The 22,449-nt window shown below is 41.2% G+C and overlaps 1 protein-coding gene across 1 annotated transcript in view; it reads left to right on the top strand.

Annotated features, from left to right (window-relative positions):
• Positions 1 to 226: 226 nt before the first annotated feature.
• The window catches only part of TXNL1 (thioredoxin like 1), a gene marked incomplete at its 3' end in the record, with an annotated part of 151,903 nt that continues 129,680 nt past the window's right edge, over positions 227 to 22,449 (top strand). Inside the window, 1 exon segment of the mRNA XM_044074919.1 lies at positions 227 to 416. Within this exon segment, the coding sequence (XP_043930854.1) occupies positions 319 to 416 (98 nt within the window).

Genomic DNA, 22,449 nt, shown 5'->3' with positions numbered 1-22,449 from the left:
CTTATGCTTTTTACGAAAACTGGGAAGAAGGATAGCATACCTATCGGATTAATTTGATTACTGCATTCAGTCCCCTGTTTAATGCGAGAGCCAACCAAATTAGTTTTGACGTAAACTTCAGTGGAAAAGAGGGGTTATAGCTTTAAGAGAGCGCGGTGCTTGATGGGAAGGAAGCGTGTTCCTTGAGTCAGAGGCGTGACTCTGCAAAACTAGCTAACCGGTGCGTCAGTAAAGGGGCAAGTTGATTACTAGGATTTCTAGCATTCATGCTTTAATTTATACAATACTATCACTTATCAATTTCTGTCTCCAGGTGCAATGGTTGGTGTGAAGGTTATTGCTAATGATGCTGAATTCCAGCCTGAGCTTAGCAGTGCTGGTTGTAGACTTACAGTCGTGAAGTTTACCATGAAAGGGTAAGCTTATTTGGTAATATTGGGCAAAGTGTTGGTCCTAAGCAGGCCCATTTTTATTGTAGCTTATGATGATGTGGATTGTATCTTTTGTTGGATATCTGCCTCAGGTGAATCCAATGTATTTAGCCAGGATTGTACACTCGATGTGCAGTTATCTGTTATTTTTGTATTTATACAAAGTTGTGTGAGAGGTTGAAGCTGAGGTCGGCGTACATTGATATTGAAAGCAGTAATTGTGAGGGGAGTGACTGTCATAAATCGATAACTTGGTTTTATTCTTGTACTCAAGTTAGTGTTGCTATACCAGATTGAAAGAAAGATGGACTTTGTAGGCTGAGTAGGTTTGACTTGTTATTTTTCCTTTTTGGAGTTAAATACCAAAAACAAAAAAAAAAAAAAAAACAAAACAAACTGGTAGTGCTAGATGCTGTAGGCAAGTTGGGATTTGGTATCTTACTTGGTACTGTGACTACAGATTAAGTCTGTGTGTACGACATGCATGACAGCACCGTGGCAGCAGTACATGCAGTGAGACCCTTTGTGTAGTCGGCGATTGTCCTGAAAACATGCCATCTTTGTTAGATTATCTTTGAATTAAATACTTTTGCAAGACTGTTACGGTCTCATTCAGCTTTGTAGACCGACAGTACTTTCTGGTTTCCCATGTGTTTGCTTCTTTACGTCCGTTGGGATGTTCCTTCCCGTTGTCTTACTCATTGAATTATTTTACTGACATTTTGATTTCTGCAAGATAAGGACCGACTAGGTCTTTAAAAAACATGTGAAAACATCCTGTCAGACTATTCTGCTTAATACTGCAGAAATCCTCCGTTAGGGCAAATTTTCCCAGATTTGGAAGGCTTATGTTTGGACAGTATTAAGGTAAATGTACTGGGAGACTGGGCAGTATAGCTGTCAGTCAGTCAGACAAATTTTAACAGACTCTGAGACAAATCCATAAATGATCAAGGACACATTTAGAACGGTAATGCTGAAGTCTATAACAATTGTTGTCATTAGGTATTGTGTAATTCCTCATCTTTTTTTTTTTTTTTCAAACTTGCCCATTTTAAAAGAATAAAGAGCGGCAGAGCTAAAATTTGAGTGAAAATCAGGGACCGCCTTGAAAATCTGTGTTAGTTGAGACGCATTCTGGGCAGTTTTGAGTGGTCTCTCCTTTGCTTCTGGGAGTAGTTGAACCTGTTTTTATTCTGGTTTGAACTATTTATGAACACAGCTTAGCTTTTTGGGCTTCCTAATTCTAGGCCAGGTTTTGTTTGATGCGATACCTCTCAGTTGCCCCTGATTTTTGCCTTATAGTTGTGTCCATCTTATTGTTTTACCGGTAAGTTACTGTTGAGTTGCCATATCATTGTGCTGAGACTGAAATGAGTCAGAATTGATCAGTTCTCCACTCCAGTTAACAATTCAGTTAAGTAAATGAATGAGTATGTCAATTGTAATCCAGCATTATTTTAAGAGATGGCACATATTGATGCAAAAACCTGTTGCTTTATTTACCTTTTAAGGGGATTAAGGTGAGTGTAGGGGGGGGCAGCGGCTTTATTCTCACATGAATTATGGTTTTGTCCAGAATTCATGGGCAAAGATATTGAGAGGTATGCTTGACGCATCCCATTTCTACATTGTATGTTTTGTATGGGCAGGAGGCTTTATAGCCTTCCGAATTGGGAATGGACAGTGTAATTTGCTTATGCATACCTTTTTTTGTTAGTACAGTTGGTAGATTATTGCTTAATTATATATTTAGTACAAGTTATGAGTACATTGCCAGGAATAATTTATTACTGCTTGCAGTTTACCCATTATCTGTGCACTAGGGCAGTGCAATTTGAAAGCAGGTTGCAATTTTTGAAAACAGAGCAAGAATAGTCTCACTTGTGGTAGACAAAATGGTATAAAGAAAAGATATAACTGATTCTGCATTAGCTTGCATTTTCTGAACAATAAGTATAAACTTAAATATTGGGCATTATTTTCACTGATGATAATCCTAAGTGCTTTAACAGTGAACTCCAGAATTTTAAGATGGACTGAGCAACAATGTGTGGCAAATTTGGGGTCAATTGAGAGGTACGTGGTAGTTATATAGTAGCTAGTAGATATTCTTCTCAATGTGCTTTCCGAGTGATGTAATTTTATATTTGTTTGGCCAGTGTGCTTGCCTGAGATGTCAGTGTTGGTGTTGGTATTGGTAGTGTCTTTGAGTTGGGCTTCTAGTTGCCTGTATCTGCACTGTGAGCAAAGGTGCACTGCTAGTCTGTTTTTTATTACTGCTGTTGTAATGTGTTACTGCCTTACACACGTATTGCTAGCATATTAGTTCTGCTTGTAGGGTTGTTATTCATTTACTGGTGCCTTTACTGCTACCTTTTGTTTTATTTATTGTGACCACTCTCACTTAAGTTCTTGTCTTGCTTGTTTAGACTTCTTATAGGCGTCCAGTTTACTACTGTCCTACTTCCCTACCACTCAGTAACAAGCAACCACAACCTTTGGTTCATTCAGTTAACAAAAGATGATATTCTAACCACCAAAAAACACCAGTACAACTCAATGTCTCACCAAAAACACAGTGCACACAATTTTGGAAAATTGCCGTAGTCAGACCAATCCCTAAACAAAAAATATTATCTGTGCCAATAACTTCAGACATTTCTCAGTCCTAGGAAGTGTTTTATAAAAACGAATCTTCACTCCGTTTTATTTATTTGCTTGTTTATTGACATTTGATTACCGGGGCAGTTAGACTGGACCAAAGCCCATTTTCACCAGAGGCCCGTGGTGAAAAGCTCCAAATTATTACAAAACATTTTAAGAACAATGATTATATAGTCTTCAAAAATAAAACCACAATATTTGCAGTTACACAAATTATTGATTTAAAACCATTGGTTAAGAATCTCTACAAGTTATATGTCAATCTAATATTTATAGAAATTTTAGACCGTTTACAGAGAAATTTAAAGGTAAGTTAGTTTGATACAAACAGGAATTACAATATGAAGCGAGGGAAAAACCGGCTTATGATATATTTGCAGAGAAAGTCGGGGAAGAGAATTTGATAGAAGTTAGTGAAAAAAGGAGAGTAAGGAGATATAGGGAATGAAAAGGTATTTGTTCACATACATGGGTATAGTTTTATATAGTTTCTTATAGTTTAGTTAGCCAATACTATGACCACTATATATATATATATATATATATATATATATATATATATATATATATATATATATATATGACAGATGACATCCTCATTAGTACAAATAAAGGACTACTAACTGGTGTAATCTTTGCCCTAACAAAGCCTTTGACATTGTTGATGACTGTGTCCTCCCACATTCCCCAACTCTTGCCAGCATCAGTCCCAATCCCAGTGTGGCTGGCTGTGTGGTTGCAAGATTTTTTTGTCTTGCAGACACCTAAGGGTGTAAAGTTGTCCCTTAAGGTTCAGTACTTTTCGTTCACATCTCTTCTCTTTTTTGTTGACCTCCCTTTGGACGCACACTTCCATTTCTGCTTTATGCAGATGACATGGTCATCTACAAATCTGGCCCCAAATCTACCATCACAAAACAGCCAGTTACTGACCTTACTAGGACAGTGCTCTTCAAAACTCCACAAACTTTCTCCAAATTTTTAATTCCTGGTCCATCTTAACACACACCTACACAAAAAAAGGCTGCTGGTGATTGTCCAGTACTACAGATACCTTGGAGTTTAACTTGCGTCACTCTGCAAATGCCAGAGTTGTCCTGTTTGGGAAAATTTCCCATTTCCTGTCTTAAGCAGTTAGGGCAGCAGTAAGGAAAGGAATCCTTCTCTGTTAGCTTATTGTTTCTGCTTCAAAAAAAAGGACTGCTTTACAAACCACTTTGAACAACATTTGCTGCTTTATTAACCAATCAACTAGAAGAGAACATTTTCTAATCCTTTCAAAAAGCAGTGTAAAGTAGTGTCTTCACTAGTTTTCATATTTTTTTAGAAGATTCATTATTAGTACAATAGTGTTCCTTTTAGAGTTAATTTGTGTGTGTATGTATGTGTGTGTGTGTGTGTATGTATATGTATATGTGTATATATATATATATATATATATATATACATATAACATATTTACTTTCTCTGGACTTTACTGTTTTTATGTACTCTACTCTTAATCATCTTATTGCCAAACTTGCAGTTGACTAATCCTAGAACTGTTTTTTTATTTTTTTTTATCTTTTTACTTTGTAACCATCTGCTTGTATTACCTTGTATCCTTTTATCTGGTTTTAAATTCTGGTCTGAATTTGAAAGTGGTCCTCTTGGACCATTGCTGTACTCAAATGTGTAATTAAAGAAACCACTGTTGCCTTGGTTAATGTGTCGTCTTGCACTTAAAATCCTTGTACCAGCTAATCTTCTGACTGTATATTAGCACACTTAAGACCTAGGTCCACCTGGCCAAAGTGGATGGCCAGCAGACTAGTATTCCTTCTGTTGCTAGCTTCATCCATCTTTGGGAGTGTAGATGCTTCCAGATGCTCTGACATAATGTTTGACATATATTATACTATGTGTGGGAGCTATAAATATGTACACAACATGGAGGCCACTCTGCTACCTAAAAAAATGGCTTGTGAGTGCCAGATACTGCCAGTCCCACATTTACATAGTCACTTCACAAACCTTCTAGAGCTAGGAAAACAAAGCCTCAACAGGAATCTTGTACACAACACCACCACCCTCGTATAGTCTGCAGCCTGGTAACTCCGCTAGGAGTACACCTAGTAAGGCACCTGGTCTCGGTGCTTATGAGGCTAGACAAGGACAGGGTGACAGTTGTCTGTTCAGTGTCAGGATCTGTGATGTTACAAGGGCCATTCAGTCCCTTACATTGCACAAATGTACGCAAGTATGACCTCATGGTAGCCCGTATTGGTGTGAATGTCTTTTCTCTCTGCATGTCCCTCAGGATAAAGCAAATTCGTATTTAGCCTTACTGTGCATGTGTCAAATGCAGGTAAGGCTCTATTCTTGAGTTGAATCCCGTCATCACCATGAATAATGCCAAAATACAAAGAAAAGATCCAGTTGGCTTCAACAGTTAGTTATGTAGTTAGTGTTATTTTGGGGGGGGGGGTGTAGCATGCGTCAGTTTGAGATGAAATGCTAGATAGTAAATTGCTTCACAAAAGACTGCCTGAGCCTCCCCTTCCATGATTTCCATCTACAGGTCAAGGTCCTTGCTGCTACCATAATGCCATTTTATGTAGAGTCTGGCTACTGTACATTCCAACATGGGATCATAGGAAGTTACTAGGCTATAGGCCCTTATAAGCCTAGCAGAGAATTTAGTCAAGTCAGCACTGAAAGCCTCTGTCCAGCAGGGACACGGGTGGAATCCCAGGGGTGTATTTTCTGTTTCCCATCCAGTTATCCAGGTTGCGCTTAAAAAGGGATAATGAGGTACTCTGCTTGACGTGGAGAGGGAATCTGTTCCATAGATGAGTCTCTGGGACACATTTGTCCTGCCAAAATAGTCCTATTGATGTCACAGACCAGGTTGAGGTCACGCTTGCGGGTTACTCGAGTGGAGCTTGACTTGCAGGTATGTACAGTCCCATCAAGGCTGGGTCTGAGATTGCTTTGTATGCCAGACAGAGGTCACTTCATCAGGCGATAACGTTAAAGTAAATAACGGATCAAATTTGAAAAATCTTAAACTTTTTAGAGCATTGGTAGAACAAAAAGGTTTTGTCTTGCCATGCATTTTCTGAAGGATGCAAAGTCTGAAACTGAAATGTTTCTCATTATTTAGTGAATTCAGTCCTTGGTGATTTCCAGGAACTCACAAATTTTATGAGGAACAGACAAAAATATGAAGAAGTACGATTGTATTGCCGCATATAGGAAAAATATCTCCTACATCTTATACCTACTGTAACTTGCATCCCACCCCAGAAATGATATGATAATCTGTATCTGACTCAACAAGTCCTTCTCTTTTGACCACCACATAGTACAAGTAGTCATGAAGCCCTTTTGTCTAGCACAATTGCTATCTTCTCCTGGTGGAAAGAAGTTTTGTCTCACTGTATTCTGCACAGCGTTAAAGGTCTCAGTGTTTCCTAACGAAGAAGATTACTTGTCTCAAAACCATGAGATACAAAAACAGGCTTGAACCTTATTTCAGTGCACTTGGTCTCTCTGTTTTGTATGAAGGTCTTTGTCTTGCATTTCCTTCTGTCAAGGACCACACCCTTCTTTACCTCTCATTACACCAAGGCCAACAACTTTACTAACAGTTGAGCTGGGAATTTGAATCTCCTACAACCCATAAGCAAAAAATGTAGAATGAACAGAATTAGTACTCAGCATTTACCCCATCTCTGGAGTAAACTGCATTTATACATTAAATGCAGTTGACACTGTTGCCTTCTTCAAGACTAACCTTGATGACAGGATGGACATTTTTGGATGGATAGGCATCCACAATTTCATCCCAAGCCTAGGTTACTTTTGTCTTCTTAAAAGTGTGGGTATGTCATGAAGGAGGTACTGGCAGGTCACAAATGGTCTCCTAATTAAATTGCCTTGTAATTCATGTGATTTTATACAGGGTTTTGTTTTTCCCTCTCTTTTTTTTTTATCAGTGGAATGCATTTGTGTGAGGTGTCAGTTACATAATCTGTATTTGTTTTTCATTGCCTTCTTTCTGTGGGCTTCCTGTTGAAATGTCTGCATTCATCTGAAAAAAAAAGGCAAAGCACAAGAGAAGAGTGAATTTCAAAAATTGTTCTCCTTAAAACTTCTATTTTTGCAGGGGACAAGCCCCCCCTGCACCCCCATTGTCACCTGAACTTATCTATACCAACTCCAAGGTTGCCATACCTTAGAGAAAAGGGAGTATCACGAGAAATGGCATCTTGGACTTGGTATGTAAAAGTCCAAACTTTCAACCATTCAGCCTCTGTATTTTGGGACTCTCTGTAGTGGGTCCCTACAATTTAAATGGTTACCTTTTTTGTCTTTGTAAAAGCTGGTCTCCAGAATGGATGGATGTCTGTGCACAAAGGAGCTCCAAATGTCTGTTTTTACTGGTCCTGCTTTTTGTGTATCTTAATTTTCCCCAGCCTTCCATGCTACTTTCTAGCAATTTTAGACTGTCTGCTATGACCGCATTTCTTATCATTGCTGTCATCAGTTCTGCAGGCTTCCTCTGTTTTTGATTGTTGGGTCCATCTTTTTCCATTGTCGTACTGTTGTAGAGTACTGCACTTAATCCATGTTTGTAGTCCTGTTTTCTTTTGTTGTTTTTTGTGTGCATTATACAACAGCTGCACTTTATGTTGTGTCTGGGTTGTGGCTAAAAAGGGTCTTTCGAGCAGCCTGTCTACCTACCTGGTTAAAAAAAATTAAATCCTTGTGACACTTCTTTAAATTTATAAGGCCAAAATAATTAAGCAAATGGAAAAAGCATAGATTATTTGGGAGAGGGTGTGTTGCTGTACCTAACTTTGGCACAATATAAGGAATAAGATTTAAACAGTGCATATCTTTGGTGTCTTTTACCTGGGCTTCCTTTCCCAGGTCCGTATTACTTCAGTAAATTTACTGTTGAAGTTTTGATACATAAATTATTTGTAGTTACATTTTTACTTGTTGATTTTACTGTACAATTATTTGTATGTTGTTGTTTTGTGTATTGTACAGCCAAAGCACTTTACTGTGTGTTTGAGTTGTGGCTGAAAAGGCACTTTTGATCAGCCCTTCTTGCATCCTGTTAATGACTGCTTACAAAAGACCAAAATGATTGACTATATGCAAAAGAAAAATTAAACTGTTTGGGAGAGGGTATATTGTTGTAACTAACTTGGATGCATTATAACCAATAAGATGTTTGAAATGGTACATATTTTTGCTATCACCTGGACTCCTTGTTGTGTAGTTATCAGTAACGGCTCCTTTTAGATTAATGGGAAAGTGTACTTCTTCATTTAGGCATTGGTTAGAGAAGACTTTGAAAATCAACTGAGACCCATGAAGGATGAATGCGGTTACTGCCAGTTTATTTCCATACCAGGAAACTAAAGTTTTGTATGTAAATGTGATGTTATTATTAGTTTTGAGAAGAATCTAGAAAATATTTTCCGATTTAATAATTGTCGGTTTCAAAGGTCTACATTCAAGTAATGTTCTGTAAGTACATTTACGGTGCTGAAATTTAAGGATATCTTGTTTCAGGTTATAGATTATTTGCAGACGTATAGGAAAGCAAAAACAGTGGAAAGGCATCAGAGGAAGGTGAAAGGAGATGAAACAAGTAAGAGGAGGAGGCATATGCTATAATGTGGAGGATTGGAGAGAGTAAGAGAAGTGATGGAAACGGGAGCTTAGTTTGGCTAAGACTGGAATGGCAAGGGACTGAATGGGCTGCCATCCCATGTAGCTATCAAGTGTTTGGCGGGCCCTTTACAAGACTTAGCCCGAGAAAACTGGAGTATATGTACATACTGTGGGGACTGTATGAAAAAGTCGAAGTTTCAAAAGAGCGAACGCTCTTACATGGACACCAAATACGCGAAACCAAAGAATGTCGAAGTGCTGGAACAGCGACCCCCCGGGAAAAAATGCTGTTCCGTACGTTCAGCATTCTGTGGTTTCGCGTATTTGGTGTCTATTTAAGAGCATTCACTCTTTTTTATTTTATTTTATTATTTTTTTTTTTTGAAACTTCGACTTTGTAATGTACACCCCACACTGTAGTATGGATAGGTACATTTGTGCTGCTGTTGAACAAAGGGGTAGAAGAGCCTGAAAGAACTTTGGTAAATAACAGGCCAAATTCTCTTCCTTCTGTCACTGGAGAAACAAAATAAACGTGTGGTAGGCTTGTCCATTTATTGGTAGCTATTAACTGAACAGATAAGGAGTATCATCGTGTTTTTTTTTTTTTTTTTTTTTTTTTTTTTTTAAACCCTAAATTATATATGTTGTTTTCACCTGGGTCACTGATGAACTAAAAAATGTTGATGGAAGTGTTTAATATGAGCCTTAACAAGGCTGTGTTGAAGGAATTTGGGGATTGAGATTACCCAAAATATTACATTTACATATTAAGAACTGTATTCGTGATGGAATAAAGATGCAGTGATCACAGTAATGATATGGAAGTGAGAGAGAGCATTTTGTCTGCTCACAGCTCCAGAATTATTGTGTTTTGGATTGAGCCTTTTGCAGGATCTGGTAAAATGAGCTTGGGTGGGAATGTAGATGGCAGCTGGAATTCAATGGTTTTAAAAAATGTAAACTTGTTTTGTGTAGAGGGTCTAGATAGTAAAATGTAGAGTAGAGGTGGAAGTTCTACAGGAACTTCTCAAAACAGTGATGCAACTTAGTGAGTGGCTGCTGCAGAGGCTTGTGAAAATGCTGTGCATAGTAAAGAGGGTTGCATTCAAAAGTGTCAATCTGAAGTAGTTTACTTCATTTGGTCTTCAACCTGTGGATTACGGATCCATATCGGATCCGAGCCAGCAACTTTTGCTAGCATTAGCTCCAAAATCCTCCCCTTACCCATAATACACCTCCATTGCCTTCCATCCCCAGATCTCATTTGCCACGATTTGCTTCCCATCGTATCTTCTGGGCTCCAACTAGCAGTGGGTTTAAAATTTTCTGTGAGTAGTTAAATTTTCTTCAGATTAGTGTTACTATAGGTCCCCTTTCTCCCCACTTGCTTGGTGCGTCGAGTGGTTTTTAGGTAGAGTAGTTTAGTTTTGTTCTGTGGTGCAGATAGTAGCTTCCCCTCCCCCCCCTCAGTGTTTTCTGTGGTGAGTGTGTGTGTATTTAGAAAGATCTTGCCTGTCTTTTTTTTTTTTTTTTTTCTAAGGCTATCTTTCTGTCATTTAGGGTGGCTGAAAAGCTTGTTTTCAAGCGCTGCACAGAGTGTGGCCATAAGCTCTCCCCAGCAGATGGCCACACTCTGTGTGCTTGGGTGTGGCCCACCTGAGTGTGGATTGTAATATTTGTGCGGGCTTCAACCTCCGTGCCCTAAAGGATAGGAAGGCCAAGTTGTCCCTCAAAGGTCTCCTTCCTCCTTCAGTCTCTTTCCTCGTCTTCGGTCACAGCAGCTGCTGTGGCCGCCTCTCCCTCCTCTCTTCCTCTGGCTTCTCCTCCCTCCCAGGGTGGGACTCAACCTCCTGTACCAAAGCCTGTGATAGCGGAGCAGAAGAGGGGTAGAGAAAGGGAGAGAGTCCATAACAACAGACAGCTGGGTGCTTCAAATCATATACAGAGGATACTCTATCCCCTTCGTGGGTTCCCCCACATCTCCCGGACTACCACCCACGCAAAGGGAGGCAGCAGCACAGGAAATTTCCAAGCTGCTAGTAAAACGAGCCATTGAAACCGTCCCCCCAGATCAGTCTGGATCGGGCTTTTACACCAGGTTCTTTGTGGTGCTAAAGAAAATGGGGGACGTGAGGCCCATTCTGAACTTCTCTACCCTGAACCTGTCAGTTGCCAAAGAGAAGTTCCGGGTGGTCATGTTAGAGTCCATCACGCCGTACTTGCAAGAGAGCGACTGGATGTGCTCGATAGACTTCCAGGATGCTTACTATTACATACAAATGCACAGAAGCTCCAAGTGGTTCCTCTGTTTCCGGCTAGGAGTCTATCATTACCAATTTCGAGCCCTACCCTTTGGCCTCACCACAGCCCCCAGGGTGTTTTACCATAGTGATGGCGGTCATAACCACTCACCTGAGGCTTCAGGGTATTTGGGTCTTTCCGTACCTGGACAATTGGCTCCTCACTGCTCCCACCAGGAGTTTGCTTTCCCAAACCAGGGATTATTTTCTGACACTTGCTTTGCATTTGGGGATCACAATCAACACATCCAAATCTCTCCTAGATTTTGTACAGGTGATAGGACTACATTGGTGCTAGGATAGTTGCTCTTCAGTGCAAAATATTCCTGATCTCGGAGAGAGTTCAAAACCTAAGAATGCATGTCTCCCTGATCTACCGTTCTCATCTTCCAATGGCTGAATCGGTGTTGAGGGTTCTAGGCTCAATGGCGCCGACCATAACTCTTATCCTGTGTGCTCTGTTACACAGGATTCTACAGTGGACTCTAGCGGTTCAATGGTCACTGTTGGAACTGCCATTGACATATCCTGTTCAAATCAGTTGTCTGTCGGTCATCCCTCCTATGGTGGATGAGCTCTTCAGACATTTTGGAGGGGTGACCCTTTGATCCAGCCTCGGCCCAAACCACAGTGACCATGGATGCCTCCCAACTCTGGTGGGCAGGACAGTCAAAGGTCTGTGGTCCCCCATAGAGACCAACTTGCATATAAATGTCCTAGAGATGAGGGCAGTCCTTCTAGCATTGCAGGAAATTCATGCCTTTTTTCCTCTGTGGACGATTGCTATTCATGTCCGTAATCTGGTATATCAACAAACTGGGAGGGACCAGATCTTACCCTCTTTGTCGCGAGGCCATGAGAGTGTGGGACTGGGTGATCTCCACTGGTCGCTTTCTCATCGCAACGCACATTCCGGGACAGTCCAACATTCTAGCGGACAGGCTGTCAGACCATTCTGATGCCTTACGAGTGGTCTCTGAATCTGACAGTAGCGGAACAGATCTTCAGCGAGTGGGGTCAACCTTGCTGCGATCTCTTCGTATCTCCTTCCAACGCGACGTGCAGTAAGTTTTTCACTCTAAACCCCCTGCTGGGGGAGTCCCCCAGAGATGCTCTAGTTCATGCTTGGCCTCCCGGTCCAGTACCTTTCATTCTGTGGTTTCTGCAGAAAGCTTGTTGACTGGGGAGTAAGGTGATCCTCATTGTCCCATTGTGGCCTCGTCCGGTATGGTTTTCCTTCCTTTGTTCTCACCTTCTGGCTCCACCTTGGATCCTAGATCCCATTCCGGATTTAATTTCACACCCTTCGGGGGTGCCTCATCCGAGTCTGGACAGCTTGAAGCTCACGGTTTGGCTGCTCCAGGTCCCGTGATTGCTAGGACTCCTGTACTTATCCTCCTCAGATCTATTTTGGTAGCTGCTTATAAGTCTTGGACCAGGAAAGTTTATTGCAGCATGTGGAAACGTTTTCTTTTTGGGCCTCTCAAAGGAGTTTAGACCTCTTCATGGCTCCTATTTCCACCATTCTTGATTTTCTAGCTGATGTTTTCCAACACGGAGCTAGTTCTTCTACTGTCAAAGTTCATTTGGCTTCCATTTCTCATTTTCATGTTTGCGAGAATTCTGCCTCCTTAGCCTCTTCCAGACTGTGTAAAGCCTTTATCAAAGGCACCTTTTTGTTACACCCTTGGTCAAAGATCCTGTTCCCCCGTGGGACCTTACTATGGTTCTTAAAGCTTTGGTCACTCCGCCTTCCGAGCCTGCCGTAACTGCAGATCTGAAATTTTTGTCTTGGAAAACAGCTTTTCTGGTGGCTATTTCCTCTGCAAGAAGGGTTTCAGAATTACAGGTCTTGTCCATCAAAATTCCATACATGATTTTTCACAAAGGCAGGGTTTCCCTTTGAACCAGTCCACCCTTTCTTCCTAAGGTGGCATCACCAGTCAATATCAGACTATCAATTTGCCTGTGTTTTATTCCTAATTTTACGAACATCCGACATGTGGAGTTTGTATTCCAGTTTGTTCATAGACCGTTACAAATCTATTTTTGACACAGGACAAAAAATTTCTGTAAATCTGATCAGATGTTTCCTTCTATAAACTCCTTTTTTTTCCTCCAAGGTCACTATAGCTAGATTTTTTTTTCATGCATCCTGCAGGCCTATAAGAACAGGGGCATGTCTCCTCCAGATCAGGTAAAAGCTCATTCCACTAGGTCCATGGTACGTCTGTGGCCTTTTGGCCTAGAGTGTCTTTGGGTGACATTTGTTCTGCAGCTACTTGGTCCTCATCGCATACGTTTATTTCTCATTACAAGTGGGATTTGACTTCCAGAAGGAGAGCATCCTTTGGTTCCGCGGTGCTCCGGAATATCCTTCCATGAGGGCCTCCCAGGAGTTTAGTAGCTGGGGACTCTGTCCCACAGGTTGAAGGTGAAATGAAGTAAACTACTTCAGATAAAGAAGCTATGTACTCACCAGAACGTTCATCTGAGTAGTTGTACTTCTTTTGTCTTCAACTGTCCCTCCCACCGTCCCCTGGGGATCTTGGCGCATGATCAGCCTACGGGCTGCAGTATAGGTCACAAGTAAATCTATCAGGTCAAGTTCTCAGTATAAGTTCAGCAAACTCGATCTGGGGATGGAAGGCAGTGGAGGTGTATTATAGGTAAGGTGAGGAGTTTAGAGCGCGGAGCTGATGCTAACAAAAGTTGCCGGCTCGGATCCGATACGGATCCGTAACCCACAGGTTGAAGACAAATTAAGTAAAACTACTCAAATGGAACATTATGGTGAGTACATAACTACTTTTTATTGTACAGTGGTAGCGTTGTTGCCTCACAGCAAGAGGTTCTCCTGTTCGATTCACGGCTGGAGTGCCTGCTGTGTGGTGTCTGCATGTCCTCCCCGCGGTAGAGTGGCCTCCGAGAGACGTGCGTAATGGGTGTGCCTTCACTGAAGGTTGGGCGTCGGGCTGGCAACTTGGCTCCATAAAAAAAATCTACTGCCAATCATTAGCGGACCAGAGTTCTGCTGTGGCTACCCCCAACCGGGAAAAGCCGAAAAGACAAAACAACTTCTTTTTATTTCATTGTGTAGATCATTGGTAAGGACATATCCTTCTACATTTTTGGATGTTTTTATAAAGAAATTATGCAAAGCTGGTGAATAATTGTGCAGAAGTGTACGGTAAAGATAGAAAGAGCTGGAATGAAGTCGAAATCTGCAGATGCAGTGTGTGTACATTTGTGGTATAATGGAGTAGTGTATATAGTGCATATACTGTTTGAGATTAATTGTTAAAGGAGAATGAAAGGATATTCTGGAGGGTGGAAAATTTAAAAAGCCAGTTGACTCCTGGGTTGTTATGGAATAACTTGTTAAAGTGCTTGTGTATAAATCGGTGTGAATTCAAGGAGCTTTAGACAAGGATGTAGCCAAAAAAAAAAATACATTTTGTACTCAAACCTAATGATGCTCCGACCAGGTACCTGTCATTTTAAACATGTACTCAACCCTCAAAATGTTTCTGGTTCCCCAAGCATAAAGGAAGGGGACAGGTTATTTTTTAACTCTTGACAGTTTTTTAACAATTTTTAGAGCTGTAATTCCTTTCATACAAGCTTTCTTTGTATACATCTACAGTGCAAGTGTTCTTTTACATGGTTCTAAACATTTTGTGCATTTTGATTTGAAGATACTCAGACAAAATGTACTCCTTTTGAGTACACTGAGCTTGCATAGCTACACCTTTGAGTTTAGATGGTTAAAGAGATTATTTACATAAGAATTTGAAAGGCTGATCCCATGTTATATTCATATTTTTTCCCTATCAGTGGATATAGTGAATGTGCTCGCAGAATAAGTTGACAAGAAGCAAAGAAATGTCTGGGTGTTGTAAACAATTAGACTGTTACAAGTAAAATTTAAAAACTTTTTTGAGTTCCATAAGACCAAATCACAAACCTGGTTTCCTACACAGAAGCAAGAAAACCTGTCCGTCTTGTTAAAGAAAATGTTAACCTGCGGGCATGTCTGTGTTCTGTAGTGACAGACAGTAGTGGTACTAGTTCACGAAAGGTGGGCACTATCAGACCTAGACCCATCAGCCTGACCATTTATTATGTCTAAAGTTATAGTGAGCATCCATAGTAGTGTTGATCCAGAATGACGGAGAGATTAGTTCTGTTGGGACATCTGAGTTTAACTGGATGGATGAGGTAGTCTGAAAATCCACTCTGTTCCTGTGCCACAAGGCAAATGGACTGGTAACAGTATGGAGTAATATTTTAATAATGGAGATCTTTGTTTGACTCTCGTGAGCTTATTTGAAGTGGTAGCAATATTACTTGGTTAGGAGTTGATAATGAATACTTTTTTAAAACTTTTGGTATCGTTTACATGAGAATTGGCAAACTAAAAGCATAAAATATCAATTCATATCTAATTCTTAGGATAACACACTGGATCCTATTCAGCCCATTAGTGTGGTCCGACTTGTTAGTCTTAAAGCCACTTGTCAGATCTGAGCTGGCAAAATGTAGTGCTCCAGCCTTGAGCTCCTTTAAAATTCTTTCCCGTATTGCATCAGGATGTGAAGCTCCTTCAAATATCATTTGTTGCTTCAGTGTTCAGAAGTGGTAATGATCTGCTACTAAAATGTTGCGTAGACACCTTTTACTTTAATAAAGGCGTTTAAAAAATATATTAATACAAAGGCACACCTACATTTTAATAGAAATCATAACATTTATTTTTTCATTTACACACAGTATGCATATTATCTTATGTTGTCTGTTTTCATTCATTCCTCAACTGTTTGGTACTGATCTGACTCTGCTGCTTCTTCCAGACTGTAGGATTCCTGAGGTCTTGAGCACCTCCCACTACCCGTAATGCCCAACTAACCTAATATACTTCAGATCTCGTTTACCGCTATTGCGAACAGGTGTGGATTACTACCTCTTGAGTGTTGGCAGTTTAGTTGATTTTAATTATTTTACGTGAGCTTAATTCCTTTTACTTTTTTCCTCGAGTCTCATATTTAGTTCTTTGTCTCCTTTATAATGTTATTTTTAATAATATTATCATCACCATCGTCATTGCTTCCCTTTTCTCATACTCCTCTATTACCTGTTAATACCATTTAGTTTTCCTTTTCGTACTTTTTATAGTACTCTTTCATACCATTGTTGGTAGTCTTTTCTTGCTTTTCATTTCCTCTTTTTGTATCTCTCTGTTATAAAAGTAAAACCTGTCTTTTCTTCAGATAACTACTTAACTTTAGTTGTTTGTTGTAAATCTTTATTCTCAAGGGTCGTATAAACCTTCCAGTTTCAAAAGGTCCATCTTTTGGGCACAAGATTCTGAAATCTGATGACCACACAGAATGCGTGTACTGTTTAGGCCCAAAACACCTAGATATAGATTAAGAAATTTGTGCTGGATTTAATTCCAGAGAGCTGATTGACGGGAAGAATATACTTATCCTACTTACAAACGCTCTATTCCAGTTGCTGAGGCTCAAGCCTGTAAAACAGGACAAAAAAGGTGACTCTGCTACAAAAGATTCAAATAAAAGGTCTCCGAATCATCCTTCCACCTAAACATGGACTTCGGCTCTTTCATCAGAGCCACCAGCTAATCTTTTGAAAAAGTTGGAGCTGACCACTTTGGATCCAAAACCAAGAATTGAAAGATCTCTGTGGACCCATCATCCCCCTTAGCTTTGGGATATGATCCCTTCCAGGTTACCATTTACTTTTCTTGAACAGTCGCACAGAAGACATCCTAGGTCCTCTTAAAACAGCTTTGTCTCTTCGTTCCTCCAAAAGCCTATTGGATGATGAGGAAGTTCCAGTTGAATCTGAGTCCTGAGGGAGTCCTTTCGGCTCCAACCCATTTGGTTCCTGAGAACCTTCATAGAACCACACAATCCTTGATTTCTTCTGCCATCCTGTGGTTTCAGAGCTGTTGGATCCAAAATTGATGGGGGGGATCTTCCTTGGATCCTAAGATCATAGTTTCTTTGATTTTGATGGTTGCTCTGAGTTGACCAGCACAGAGTACCTCGGAGCCAAAGGACTCTCTGAGCCTAAGCATCGCCACTGGCTCTGGGATTTTGGAGTTGACTCTGAAATTGACGGAGCCATCTCTTCCCCTCGTAGCCTCTGCTTTGGCTTTGTTCCGACTTCTTCCTCAGGTGGTGTGCTTTCGGGACCTTGGGAGCGGATGATCTGAGGGGGTCCATTGTCAGATCCGTTGGTTTCCGCTTCCCCTAGGCACTCTGCTTTCGAGGTAATTGAGAGAGTCGTCTCTGTGCCTCAAGAACACAAACTCTGTCCTCTTTGGCTCAAACTTCTTTATCCCATTCAGTTTTGTGTCTTGAGCCTTGATAATCTCTTCCACCAGGGCAGCCAGTTTGAGATGGTCTCCAGTTCACCTGTCAGGTTATTACCTCTTCTGATACCTCCCCTGAGTATCCCACAGAGTAGGTCTGTCAGAAAATGTGCAAGAGGAGGTATGTAGACTCCACACAACAGTCTTCCACTGAAGACACTGATTTCAGTGAGTCTTCCACTGAAGACACTGATTTCAGTGAGGGGGAAGGGTCCCCCAGATCACCACCTGATATCTCCATTGGAGACCTCCGGGAATTCCTTAAACAAAGAAGTGGTTGATCTCATGATGAGCCTTTCCAAGAGGAATCAGTGTAACTGAAGACTTTGGTTCTGGTCCATCTGTATTCTGAGTGACTCCACCCACCAATGTGCTTATGGATCTGGTCTCTTGGCAGGTGTGGAAGGAACCAGACACCATTGAGCCTATTCCCAGGAAGCCAGACAAAATCTTTCAACTTCCAAAAGACCATCTACACACGAGTAGAGGAATGCCAGTTGATGCCATGGTTGTGGCAGTCACAAGAAAGGAACTAGAGGAGCAGAGTTCCTCTGTCCACTCCCGTGACGAGGAGTCTAGGGCACTGGACAGGTTTGGGAATGGTCTATGCATCAATGACCTTTGCTTTAACGGCACTGAATTATTTGGCACATTTTACCAGACTTCAAAGAGATTTGAACAAAGAGCTTACCAAATCTTTTGGTATCCATGTCCTCCGAGGAAGGGAATTTCATTTACTCACAGCTGGCTACCCTTCATGGATGAATTACATATCGATTGAAGTTAATCAAGGAAGGTACTCATGGGCGGTGAGTTCAGGCATTTCATTAGGAGACCTGCCTTAGTGTGCTTGCGTGATTTTCTGCAACAATTTAAATCTTTCAGTGCACTTTTTGACTGAACATCAGTGATTTGTCCACAAGGTAAGAGAGACTCTCCTTGTGAACAAGAAGGGAAAACCCTGTCTGCTGTAGGCATATGTATTTCTACTCCTCAAGGTCATTTTCTAGGAACCAGTGAGGTGGTAGAAAGATATTTTAAAAATCCTAGGGTCCCTTTCAGGATCCATTTGGAGATGGCTCCCTCAAGGGTGGAGTGGGAACTTCAATGGAAGATGCTGCCCTCATGGCAGAGGTGATCTGCATAACCAGGGATTTCTGAGATTTTTTTCTCAGACAAACCCTATCGGTGGTCCTGAATGGATGCCTGAATGACCATTTCTGAAGGCATTTGGGGGTTGTCCATCCCTGCACCAGTGATCCTGGTTAGATATTGCAAAAAAAGTTATTGGTGTGAAGGATAACATCCAGTGGTTATACTATATACCATTTTTACAACCCCCTCCAGCAGTTCCAAAGATGGTTCCCCGAATGTTTCACCCAGTCAGAGTGAAGAGATGAAATAAGCTACTAGAACAAAAGTCATCCAAGAGGTCCCCAGACCAGAGAGGATCCAGAACTTATTCAGGGTTTTTTTTTTTTTTTTTTTTTTTGTGCAAAAAAAAAAAGATGGGGACCCAAGTTCCAGATGGTCACGGTTCAGTCCATTCTGCCATTTCTGCACAAGAACAACTGGATGTACTCCAGTAGATCTTCAGGATGCATACTGTCCTATCATAATGAGCATGCGCTTCAGAAGATGCCTACACTTCTGGCTGGGAGCCAGACATTATCACTTCAGAGTACTGCCCTTTTGGTCTCACCACAGTCCCCAGGGTGTTCACCAAATGCATGGCAGTCGTAGACTGCTGGGATTGAGTGTTTCCTAACTGCTCCAACCAGGCTTTAACTTATTCAAGCAAGTACTACGTACTTCACCAATATTCCCAGATGGGAGCAAGCTGAATTACAACAAATCTCCCCTCATTTCCACTCAGTTTGGAATTTATCTCTGTTCATCTGAATAGTCACCCAAATGACATCTCTTCCTCAACCTTGAATAGACAGCATTCAATTCCAGGTCAAGAAAATTCAAAGCTCTTCCCTTCTGACATGATTGATACTTCCAGCCTTGTTGCCCTTTTACCACTTGCCAGATTCCATACGAGAATCCTTCAGTGGTTACTTTCAGTCAGTGGTCTTCTCTCCCAACAACCTTCATCATTCCAGTCAAGATCACTCAAGTGTGCAAGAATTAACTTCTATGGTGGATCCACTCCAGTCAACTCCATGAAGGCTGTCTTTTTGCTCTCCCTCAATCCAAGGCCACAGTGACCATGGATGTCTCCCAGCTCAGGTACGTGTGTGTTGTGGGGCATGTCTTGGGGAAGGACTGTCCAAAGCACATGGTCTCACCAAGAGGCCAAGATGCATATCAATGTCCTGGAGATGAGAACTGTCCTCTTTTTAGCTTAGCAAGCCTTTCAAGACACACTCTCTCTCTCTCCCAATTAAGACTGTTGCAATCCAGACAGACACGTCAGTTGTCTGGATTTCAGCAAACAAGAGGGAGCCAGGTCTTACCCTCTTACCCTCTTTGTTGAGAAGCTATGAGAGTATGGCATTGGGCAGGCTCTTCCAGTTGACTTCTGATAGCCATTCACATCCTGAGGAAATCCATTATGATTGCAGACAACTTAAGCAGGTCCATTTTGATGCCTCCTGAGTGTTGTGGAAAGAATATTCCATCAGTGAGGCCAACCATGCAGTGAACTTTTTTGTCTCTTCCCTCAACAACTACAGCAGATTCTTTGCCCTGATTTACCCCCACCAGGGGAGTCACTAAAATGCTCTACTTCACATTTGCTTCCCCCTGTCTCCTTTAAGCCTATCCCGTTACTCCTTATTCCCAAGTTTTTAAAGAAGGCATCTCGATTGAAGAGCACAGTTATCCACATTGCCCCTTACTGTCTTCATCTGTTTTGGTTTCCCTTCCTCTGCCCTCATCTTCTAAATCATCATGGATTCTGGATAAGACTCTGGACCTCCTTTCTCATCAGACAGACAAGACTCGCCAAGACTTAACAGGCCTCAGGTTGACCGCATGGTTTCTGCAGTTCTATTGCAAGACTTGTAGGGACACGTCCCTTCTGCCCCAGCCAGGGAGCAGTGTGCCCCCTCCTCCTCCCCCCATCAAAAACCTTTTCCGAAGTTCTTGTAAGCTTTGATTGTTGAAATTCTACACACTTGCAATTTCTGGCGTCACTGTTGGGTGAGTTAGTGTTACATGAGAAGTCTGTGTATACCTACCCACAAAGTCAAACTACTGTGCCACATTAATCTAGTAATAAGAACAGATGTCTAAGCAGTCGAATGAAAATACATCTAAAGTTTTAACTGCGATCGGGTCAGACTGGTGGCTACAGTAATATGTTTCAACTTGCTGCTGTCAGGCACTTACTGATGTGGTTCATTTAGGGGATCTGCAGTGTGACTGCTGTAACAGCATTTGTGTAAATACCGCTGCTTTAATTCACAGTCTGTTAACCCCGCAATCCCCCATAAATAGACACATGTTCTCTCTACATCTGATAACTTTGGCTGTAATTCTTTATCAATTGCCAGGTAAACATATTTGAACTTCCTGCCCTCTGGCATGTACATTGGAGCCCCTGTGATGAGCCTTATTGAATAATAGTGGTAATGTGACTCGTTTTCATGTAGACTGCCTACCCCAGTGGACCCCCCCCCCCACCCAAAAAAAATAGCCATACTTTGTTTTGATGTTTGTTTGCAACGCCCTCCAAACTGTTATCCCCACTCAAAACCACATTTTATGTATACCTCTGATTGTGAAAGAAATTAGAGAGCACTTCTTTAAGGTGGCCTAACCTTAGCAGTGCTCTAGAACTGTTTGTGTTCTTCTTACTGCATCCTTGTTCCTTTCCCTATTATCTGTGTCACTGAGGTCTTTGTGTACTACTCTTCAGCATTTTGTCTGCAGGAAATGCAAAGAAGTATTGATTCACATAATAAAAGGCGCAATAGTTGGGGTTGCTTTCCTGAGTCAGGCTGGTAGGCATAAAGCATTTCTTGCTAGGTGTATGTAGGTGTATTGTGTGGGGATGGAAATTTTTATTGCAGAAAGCGTAGGCATGCAGTGGTGTGAACACTGGCTCTAGATGACTGTAACTGTTGGTGTGACAGTGTAAAAATGGAAAAAAAAAGAGGTTATGGATGGATGAATAAATTAAGTACAAGGAAAAAATATGTAAGATACAGGTAGAACACAGTTTGAAATAAGACAGAAATCACCAGCATTGAAGTGTCATTAATGGAAAGGAAGGATGAAAATGTGTATGACTGGAAATAAAATGTGCCTGAGAAATTGGTAACCCCCCCCCTCCCAATCAAAAGCACCTGAGCTTATTAAACATGTCTGTATTGAATGGACAGACAGGTGACCAGTGGTCATTACCAACTTTATCTGCTTTTGTGCATCATTCGCTTGTCAAGAAAGAGTAATAAGAACTTGACAAGGCATTTGCTGAAGGTGTCCTGAATATGGTAGTCAAATGTTGACTTCATTTTGCCAGATGTAAAGTGTTTAGTAGGAGCAGCTTCTGCAAGGGTGGGTTCATTGTTCCATAGAAGGAACATTTTAGGATGTTGACCTAGGACTATTGTACGCCTTGGCAGTGTTTGGCATAACAGTGCAGCAACACAATAAAACAGTGTATTGTATGTCATCTCTTCAGTGAAAAATCGCACACAGCAAGGTAACATTACACAGACTGACAAGTGACTGGATCACCTCACCTTTGTTTATATTTGTACATGTGAAGATTCCATGTAAATTGGAGAGGAATGGGAGTGTCTCTTGTGATTTCATCCAAGGAAGAACGATTTGGTTTTATTTTTTCCCCTTCCCAGTTCATGGTCATCGGTCTCTTCCCCTCAGAATGAATTGTTTTATGAAACTTTTAACATTGATTGTTAATGGTGGTCTTGGAAGACCGTCTGAAGAAATCCCAGATTCTGGGAAGAATTCCTCACTGTAAGAATTGCCAGGATTTATGGAAATAAAATTCTGGACA

This window comes from Protopterus annectens, chromosome 1.part1, assembly GCF_019279795.1.
Source record: "Protopterus annectens isolate FY-2018-M chromosome 1.part1, PAN1.0, whole genome shotgun sequence".
NCBI lineage: Eukaryota > Metazoa > Chordata > Ceratodontiformes > Protopteridae > Protopterus > Protopterus annectens.
Note: the sequence above shows the minus strand (reverse complement) of the source record. Positions and strands in the feature narration are given on the sequence as shown.